Here is a 10,231-nt window from a genome sequence, read left to right as displayed (position 1 = left end):
TTGAAAGCCGGCGATTTATAGAAGGGCTGGGGGTTGTGATTTTCAAGATTTGTAGGAAGACGAAAATGCCCCGTTGGCTATAATTAAGCAGCATCTTAAGTAACGTAGTAAAAAAGAAATGAAAGATTAGGGGGGTAATTTTCATTAACGGCCCACCAACTTTATTCTCTCTATTCCTACCGTCCCTAAAGTTTAAAACGTATCTCAATCGTCTCTGTACTTCAAATTTATATACCATCCGTCCTTCAAGTATAAAGCGTATTCCAACCGTGTTTAAACTCTAAAATGTATTCCAGCCGTCCGTGATGTCAATTTTTTGAACACTGACAAATTTTACTAGTGTGAGTTGTGACTTGATATTCAACAAGCAATTTAGTAATTGAATACTGCCTCTCTTTTATAAAAATAAATAAGGATAGTGTTTTTACAAGAATCAAAAAACTCATTAAATATGGTTAATATATTAAATTATTTGTACAGTACATTTTAAAGTTTTTAAGAATGAGTTATTACAGAACTACTACATTTAATGCTCATTTAATGAAATTCTGAGGGTAGCTCGATAATTTTATTCTAAATTAACAAATAAATGTGGTTATTCTTTTTATCTTTATGAAACAAAAAAATATCTATCTTTTTCTATTTATATAGTAGGACGGATAGGAGTTTTTTTTTTTTTTTTGAGGAACGGAAGGAGTAATTTTAATGACCCGGACTATGAAGGCATATCATTTTAGCAATATTTGACAGTGTTAAAAAAATTAGAGTTGAAATATAAATTTAAAATACAAAAACAGTTGTGATGCATTTTAAACTTCATAATGGTCGGAGAAAGAAAATAAAATTTGGGGAGTGTTAGTGATAATTACCCAAAGATTAGGTAAAGGATGGAAATTAGCGAGACGTCATCATAAATACGTAGGATGAAGAAATTAAGGTGGTTAGGACAACATACACACATGTAATGTCAGGTGGCTGCTGACGTAGGGTACATGACGTCAGCTGAGGCTGCGTATCTTGCGTTTGCGATGCTTAACGAGTCTTGGAGTTCTTGGCCTAGTGCGCATCAATTGACTTTAAAAGAGTCGTAAAACTCAAAACGTAATCCTCTTCGAGCAATTGTTGTTTTTAAAAGACTTTAAAAAAGTCGAGTTGATTTGCTTAATTAATTGAGTTTTATACTGAAATAAAAAAAGTTTGAGATTAACTTAATCAATCAAATAGAATTAACGTTTTTTATTAAACATGTAATATGTGACGTTATTAAATGAAAAAATTAATCATTAAATAGCACAGTAATTGATGATTTTTGATATTACTCTTTCTATTTATATTTATGTCTAAATTAAAAAATAAACGTATAAAAGCTCAAAAGATTTACACGGGCTAGTTTATGAACTCAAAAATTTAAGAAACTCAAAAGCCGAAGATCTAAATTTTTGTAGAACAAGATAAGATCACAATGAATTCAGACTTTATTGATATTGCAAACTTTGCTTGATAATGAAAACAAAAGATTGTGGCTATATAAATAGCCTTACATAAAACTGAAATTGCTATTATTTAGCTCACGTCTTTCAACTAAAAGATATCGTGATTCTATGCTAAAGACTAGGTCTTAGTCTAGATACTCCATTTGACTAGGAGTCTTATTAACTGACTACAAATTCAAACACTAATACAAAAACAAATATTAATATTCCAACAATTTCCTCCCCTAAACTAAACATGCATAATGCATTTTAGTTTAATCATCTGCTGCCTGTACTCCTAGCTGCTTCCTAAATTTCTCAAACTGCTCTAACTTCAATGGCTTGGTCATTATGTCTGCAAGCTGATCATTTGTTCCACAAAACTCCATATCAACAACTCCATCTTTAGTTAGATTTCTCAGAAAATGAAACCTCACGTCAATGTGCTTACTTCTCCCATGAAAAACAGGATTCTTGGCAAGCTTAATGGTAGAAGAATTATCACAAAACATTGTAATACAATCTGATTGAGTACCTTTAACTTGTTTTAAGATGTGTTGCATCCAAATACACTGACAAGCACATGATGCAGCAGCTACGTATTCAGCCTCTGTTGTAGAAAGAGTAACCACTGGCTGCTTCTTGGATGCCCATGCAACAGCTCCACCACTTAACATGAATACATAGCCTGAAGTACTCTTCCGGTCATCTATATCACCAGCATAATCACTGTCCGTGTAGGCTACTAACTCATCCTCGCATCCTTTCCCATAGAAGATGCCAAGATCAATTGTTGACTTGATGTACCTTAAGATTCTTTTGGCTGCAAGAATGTGTACTTCCTTCGGATTGGACATGAACCGACTAATAAGACACACAGAATACATTAAGTCGGGCCTGGTTGCTGTCATATACATCAAACTCCCCACCATTTGCTTGAAAAGAGTTCCATCAGCTTGCTTTCCTTCCTCTTCTTTTGACAACTTGACACTTCCAGGAACTATGGGATTTTTCACTCCATTACAATTTCCCATGCCGAATCTCTCAAGAACTTCTCCTGCATACTTCTTCTGGCTTATATGTATTCCTCTCGCATTTTGACACACTTCAACTCCCAGAAAGTACTTCATTTCGCCTAAATCAGTCATCTCAAATTCTTTTTTCATAGAACTTTTGAAACCTTGCATCATGATAAGATCATTACTAGTGAAAATAAGATCATCAACATAAAGACTTACAATCAATATTTTTTCTTCCTCCTCTTTAATGAACAAAGTGTGTTCATAACAGCTCCTTTCGAAACCTTCATTGACAAAGTAGCTTTCGATCCTGCTGAACCATGCTCTCGGAGCTTGCTTCAACCCGTAAAGTGCCTTTTTCAGCTTGTAAACTTTGCTCTCCTCCCCTTTTTCTTCATATCCCTGCGGTTGTGATACATATACATTCTCATGCAGCTCTCCGTGCAAAAACGCACTTTTGACATCCAATTGATAGAGTTTCCAGCCATTTCTTGCTGCCAGAGCTATCACCATTCGGATGGTATCCCATCTTGCAACTGGGGCAAAAACCTCATCGTAGTCTACACCTTTCTCCTGCGCATAACCTTTGGCCACCAAGCGAGCTTTGCACTTGCTAACTTCACCATTTTCATTCAGCTTTGTTCTGTAGACCCACTTTACACCAATTATTTTTGCTTCTAAAGGAGCTTGAACTAGCTCCCAGGTCTGGTTCTTCCTTATTGCTGCTATCTCCACATCCATGGCATCTCTCCAATTTTTCTTCTTCACTGCTTCTTCATAATAAATTGGATCATCAGTAGACATAAACATAAGAAAATTTTGTACCTCATCTTCTGATAATTCTCCTCCACTTATGTAGTCCTGAAGGTAAGTTGGAATTCTTCTTGCTCTCCTCTCCAAAGTTGGTGGAGTTACCGCTTCATTTGAAGAAGAATCAGCAGCTGTGTTATCTTCTTCCGCTTCCCTCGTGGTACTTTCATCTTGATTCTCGTCTAATTCCTCAAGTTCTTCCTCATAAACTTCTCCCCAGTCAAGTACATCACTTTTTAATTCAGCATCTGTCCTCCCCCAATTCCAGCAGCCATCTTCTTCAAAGATTACATCTCGACTGATCGTTGCCTTCATTGTTAAAGGGTTTATCATTTTATACCCTTTTGACTCCTCACTATATCCAATGAACACCTGCTTCTGGCTTCTAGCATCAAGTTTGAGTCTTCTAGCATCTGGTACATGAACATTCCCCACACATCCAAACACTTTAAAGTGTTCGACGCTAGGCTTGAATCCACTCCAACATTCTTCTGGCGTCATGTCTTTTACAGCAGATGTGGGACTTCTGTTGAGTACATGACATGTCCATCTCGCGGCTTCAGGCCAGAACGTCTTGGGCAACCTCTTCTCTTCTAATATGCAACGTACCATGTTCATAATTGTGCGATTCTTGCGCTCAGCGACTCCATTTTGTTGAGGTGTATAAGCTGTCGTCAATTGTCGCTTGATTCCTTGAGCTTTACAGAAGTTTAAAAATTCATTTGAATTGAATTCTCCTCCTCTATCTGTTCTTAAACAACATAATGCCAAACTAGTCTCCTTCTCTGCCATAGTTTTAAAATCTTTGAACGTGGTAAAAGCTTCACTTTTCTCATTTAAAAAATAAACCCAAAGTTTTCGACTGAAATCATCAATGAATGTCAGTATGTACCTCTTGTTGCCATGTGACTCGGGAGAGATTGGACCACATATATCCGAGTGAATAAGTTGCAGCTGTTGTTTGGCTCTCCACATGCTTTTCTTAGGGATAACTTCTCGATGTTGTTTTCCCACCATGCAGCTTGTACAAACTTTTGATGAAGCACTCAATTTTGGAAGCCCTCGAACCAAATTCTTGTTATGTAACAACACCAGATTCTTATAGCTCAAGTGACCAAACCTTTTATGCCATATTTCACCAAGATCATCAACGTTTGCATTGAAGCATGTAGGCGTTGATATAAGAATGTTTGTTATCACAAGGAACATTCTGTTCGTGGTCATCAAACTCTCCATTATGCAGCCCCTGCTCGGATGATATAGTTTGCAAACTCCATGCTTAATTACAATTGTGATGCCTCGATCTTGCAGCTGCCCAATACTCAGTAAATTATTGCATAATTCAGGAATAAAAAATACGTCACTTACAATTTGAGTGCTTCCTCCAAACTCCAATCTGATGTTTCCCTTTCCCATTACTTCTAACTTTGAGTTGTTTCCAAGCTTGACCGAGTGCCTGAAGCTTTCATCCAGCTGCATAAACCATTCCTTGTTTCCGGACATATGATTTGAGCATCCGGAATCAAGAAACCATACTCCTTCTTTCTTGTTTTGATGGGAATCTACTTGCGCCATTAGCAGCATCTCTTCCTCTTCGTTAAATTCTGCATAATTCACTCTTTTCTCCCAGGTTGGGCACTCATACTGATAGTGTCCCAGATTATGACACCTGTAGCATTCCACCGCAGCCCTGCTTGTAAATTGTCTGCCTCTACCTCTTCCTCGGCCTCTCATTGTGCCTCTACCTCTGCCTCTTTCATAACGCTCCTCATGTGTCACCTTCAGTGCCTGCTCTTCCTCATTTGAACCCTTCATTCTTTGCTCATGAATAAGAAGACTACTTTGAAGTTCATCAACTGTTAGAGTTTCCACATTATTAGACTCCTCAATGGAGCACACAACGTAGTTGAATTTTGGCACAAGAGACCTCAAAATTTTTCCAGTAATGTCATTTTCTTTCACAATCTCTCCACAGGCTTTCATCCGCTTTGCTATGGACAGAGCACGTCCAAAGTATGCATTGACAGATTCTCCCTCTTTCATCTTCAGTACCTCGAACTCAGTCTTCAAAGTTTGAAGCTGAGCTCTCTTCACTCTGGTTGAACCTTTGAACTTTTGCTTCATTGAATCCCAAATTTGCTTTGAGGTGTCATCATTCAGTATTGTCTCCATGATTTCTCTATCAATGGCTTGATAGAGATAATTCTTCACCTTCCTGTCCTTCAACTGCTGCTCTGCAATTGTTTTTGCCTCCTCATCAGTTGGCTCCCGGTTTTGTGGACCAACAACCACACCATCCTCGACCATGCTCCACATCTCTTTAGATCGCAGGAAGTTCTCCATCAGCTTCGCCCAATGCTCATAGAAGCCATCAAATTTGGGAATCGCTGGTTGCACAAATTTGCTGCTACTACTACTTTCTGTCATTCTCACAGCTTTTCTCTCTCGTGTTTACTTTCCTAAACTCTCTATCTTTCTCTCCTTTTCTGTTTCTCAGATCAGGCCTTTTTGATGAGGCTCTGATACCAAATGTAGAACAAGATAAGATCACAATGAATTCAGACTTTATTGATATTGCAAACTTTGCTTGATAATGAAAACAAAAGATTGTGGCTGTATAAATAGCCTTACATAAAACTGAAATTGCTATTATTTAGCTCACGTCTTTCAACTAAAAGATATCGTGATTCTATGCTAAAGACTAGGTCTTAGTCTAGATACTCCATTTGACTAGGAGTCTTATTAACTGACTACAAATTCAAACACTAATACAAAAACAAATATTAATATTCCAACAATTTTTTCCCTTATCAGCATATTGCAATTGTTTCTTTATTAAAATAACAATACTGGAGTTGGTTTATTGTAAGCGGCGGAGGAATAATAGAAATACGGACACGGAAGGAAGCGAGATAGCGGTTAGTGATAAAAGCAAGAAGATTAAACAATAATAAAAGATTTTTAAAACTTCTATATGTAGAAATTTAGATCCTTTTGTAATCATCACAAATCGCTCGATTAAAAATTCAAAATTATAAAAATTTACAGAATTTCTGCCATGCCTACATTCACAAAAGCTAATAATTTTTTTGAAAATTTAATGAAAACAGTTTCATTATAAGTGTCCTTTTTCGAGTTCTTTTTTACCATAAAGTTCTGTTTTTAATTTTAATGATAAATTTATAATGACATTTTATTATTGTCTTTTATTTTAACTAGTGGAATATAAGAGTGTGTATCCTTGTTTTTAAAATTAAATTGGAGTGACCGGTCGAACCAGATTACTCGGAAACGAGTCAACTATCTAATCCGGTTAGATGCAAAAGTCCCTAAAGTAATTAACCAATTAGAAACTGGGTTAAACCAGTAGAATCCGGTATTTCATAAAATTAGAAAAATCCGATTTTATGAACAATAATTCAGAATGCACATTTTAGTCCTTAAAGTACAATTATGGTCCCATCCATGGGTTCCTCTTTATCTTTAAGACTCTAACCCATGTGGTCTTTTTTCTTTTTCCCCTCTTATACTGTCTTTTTCTCTCTCTCTCATTTATTATTAAATGGAAAGTTTACGTAATTATCTAAAAAAAAATTTATATTTTTTATTTTAATATAAAAAAATTAAAAAATAATAGCTCATGATTTTTTTAACTTTATATTTTTACCTCAATTGGATATATACTTGTTAATAATAATGAAAACAAATGCATACTTTCTTTATTGTTTCTCTCTAAAAAAACATAATGGCAATAGTTTGTTTATTATTTTTTTGTTTGTCGTCAATGGTTCAATTTTTCTATTAGCCATGCCATCTCTTTTATATATTGCTTTAATTTCATATATTAATAAATAACTTTTTTTTTTATTTTTGATGGATTAAAATTTATCAATAAAGCGCTGAAAAATTAAAGATAGATTGAAGACCTTCAACAATAAAGATGGTTTATGGCATATAGTAGTTTTTTTTATGTTTGTTGTTTTTTATATGTGAAAGGTTTGTTGGCTTTTCTTATGAAAGATTTGTTGTCCTTTTTTAAAAAAAGTTTGTCGGATGGTGGTTACATCAGATATTATGGATGTAGTTTCTGATTTCAAAAATCAAACAAGGAGCGTTGTAGAAATTTGATCGAGGGCTGCATTTAATTAGCGAAACAACTCATAATTTAGTTTTATTTTCGTAAGTAAATCTACGAATCAGATAACTCATGTTAGCAAAATAGTCTGTTTCATGTCAGATCATCAGGTTTATTTTTTAATTTTCCAAATTTCTTACAAATGTAACTGTTTCAGATTTGATTTAATGTTATTTGATGAATTCAAAAAAAAAAAACTACGATATAGATTAACCAACCTAGTTTTTGGTAATATGCTGACATCGAGTTGATAAATAGTCTCCCTATTAAATTTAAAATCTTTAAAAGATGAAGTCGACTTTTCAGTTTTGGCCTACCAACACCTTCCCTCCCCCTCGTCAATTTTAATTATTGCAATCATGTCGTCGACCTATCACGCAATCTGGTTGCCACTGAAACAACAACAAAACCTTTCATTCAAGAATTTCCTCCATTGTGCCAGCTAGCCAATCAAGAAAGTCCTATGGCTTTAGGGTTTCATGAAATTCTTGTATTTCCGTGGGAATACCGGTCTTAAATAATCGATTACAATAAATTAAATAAGATTTGAAGTTTTTTCTTTTGTAATACCTTGACGTGACACGAGTGTGCAAGAGGTTCTCAAGTTTTTTCTTTTTATAAGGGCTAATAACATCATTTATTTTTCTTTTTTGCCCCGCCTCCTATCATCCTCCACAAACACCCTCTTTCGTCTTTATGGGAACCTCCTCATAGTAATCGTCATCCCCGTTTTCTCCATGTGCATGAAATCCTTAGTAGCGAATTATTCCTTCTGTTAGGCAACTTATTAGATCTATTTTGGTTACCCAACAGCACGCCCACCAGTTCCAACATTTGCTCCATCATTTGATCCATCCGTTAGTCCATCTGTTTGAGGCGTTGTTTGGCTTGTCTCATTTGATCAAGTTCATGCACATAATCTACACGTTGTTGTCTCCTCGACGACATGGATCGAAACCAGCTGCTCTTTATACTAACTGACGTAACAAAAGTAAGAATAAACAAGATAAATCTATAAATTGTTGATAAAAAAAACTAATGCCAACAAATAGCTTTCAAAACCTATTGATTCGTACAATACTAAGAATTAGGCATCATGTTTGTTGATTCAATTGCATACTGAAATTGAAAAGTAAATGCAAGTCGTTCTAAATATCAAAACTCACAAGAGTTTTAAACTTACATATAAATCCCTAAAAGCTTGAAACCTTAATCGGAATTAAAAAAGAAACATTAAACAAAATTGTAAATTAAAAAGCATAAACCATAAATCGTATTTTTGGTGGTCCAAGAGATTTAATTTGGTCCAAAAGCAACGTTCGTCGTGAGCAAAACTGACATGTTTCGATTTTCGGCATGTTTCCAATGAAATTAGGCGCAAAAATTGCCTTAGTCGCGCACCTTCAAATTTGGCAGAATTGCGAAGCTGCCGCTATCCAGCTTTTCGATTCATTTTCTCCAAAAAAAATTCAATTCCGCATCCACATCGGCATCAATATATTAATAGATTAACTTTTAGTTTTTGAAATATTAATAAACTAAATTATTATTTCTAACTCAAATTTACTCTCATAAAACATATAATAAATATTATAATTTCTAATCATATAGTATAACCTTTTTAACTTTTATTTTAGTGAATATCATAACCTTTTAACTTCGTTTAGATCGATCTACATGATACTACACTAATCAATACAACAATCATGATAATTCGACCAAATTTACTATTTCACCTGCTCAATATGCACCGGACTAACAGATCCATCACAGAGTCATGTAGCTCAACCACCTCTCTGATCAGAAGAGTTTGACTCAGATTTTCGAAAAATTTAACATAAATAAGATGCTATTCTAAAGTGAAAGCCTCAAGTCTAAGCCATCTTTGCTCTCTTCTTTCTCTGCAATATCTTCATCTTTTTGAGAACCTTCCACTGCATGATTTTTGGCCTTCGAAGCTTCCTCCAAGAAATCTTCAGCTTCAAAACATGGTTTCCAAACTGTAACAGTCTCTTCCCGCCGGTCAAGCTTTCTGATCTCCTGCTTCAGTGTTGCGCCGGAGCTCATTAACAAGTGATCACGAGCCTCTCTAAAGCCTTCGATTAGAGCAAAGAATGTGTCCATCTTTGCCTTTTCAATGTCATCTTCCTCTTCCGGTGGATGAGGATCACCGGAAATTATCAGTTTTCTCTTCTTTTTTGAGCTTTCCATAAGTGGTGTAGTACGTTTAGAAACTCTGCTAGAGAGAAAAACTACAGTAATCTAATGCACTTTTATTTTATTTTTTGATCTCAACTAATGCACTTTCTAGGTTGCTTCCTTTCCTACGGTTTTTGGAAACATTCAATTACGTACTTATTTATTTAAATGTATTTTATCAGTTTAATATTTGGGATAAAAAAATTATGTGAATAAAATAAAATTTACTTCTAAATGGTCAATGTTATTTATTCTTTGAATGATATTGATGTTCATTTAATAGCAATTGTCAATAGTGTTGAATCATTTCCAATTACTACTATATTTTATGCCCTTTTGGAAGTAAAGTTGATTTTCCTTCTCAAATTCACATAGCAAATCTAAAAGTATATAAATATAAATTGTTTAATTATTTAAATAAAATAAATTATTTCATAAACATATTGTAATATTTTTGACTTTATGCATAATGTAATCTCAAATTATAGACCATTTTATTATATCGCATTCTTCGGGGGAAGTCTCCACCTTGGGAGACGTTTTTCGGGAAAATTCCTTAATTTTTCGAAAAAAAGGTTAGAAATATACTATTTAAC

General features: G+C 34.7%; 1 protein-coding gene across 1 annotated transcript; it reads right to left on the bottom strand.

Moving 5' to 3' along the window:
* Window positions 1-9,140: 9,140 nt before the first annotated feature.
* LOC126688108 (uncharacterized) lies at window positions 9,141-9,762 on the bottom strand. Its single transcript, XM_050382684.2, has one exon. The coding sequence runs from the start codon at window positions 9,645-9,647 to the stop codon at window positions 9,291-9,293; it is 357 nt and encodes a 118-aa protein (XP_050238641.1). The 5' UTR covers window positions 9,648-9,762; the 3' UTR covers window positions 9,141-9,290.
* Window positions 9,763-10,231: the final 469 nt, after the last annotated feature.

The sequence above is a fragment of the Mercurialis annua genome, linkage group LG6 (assembly GCF_937616625.2).
Source record: "Mercurialis annua linkage group LG6, ddMerAnnu1.2, whole genome shotgun sequence".
NCBI lineage: Eukaryota > Viridiplantae > Streptophyta > Magnoliopsida > Malpighiales > Euphorbiaceae > Mercurialis > Mercurialis annua.
Note: the sequence above shows the minus strand (reverse complement) of the source record. Positions and strands in the feature narration are given on the sequence as shown.

What these genes read in the sequence shown, in the direction of transcription:
- LOC126688108 (XM_050382684.2), bottom strand. Translation starts at nt 9,647, where the DNA reads ATGGAAAGCTCAAAAAAGAAGAGAAAACTGATAATTTCCGGTGATCCT.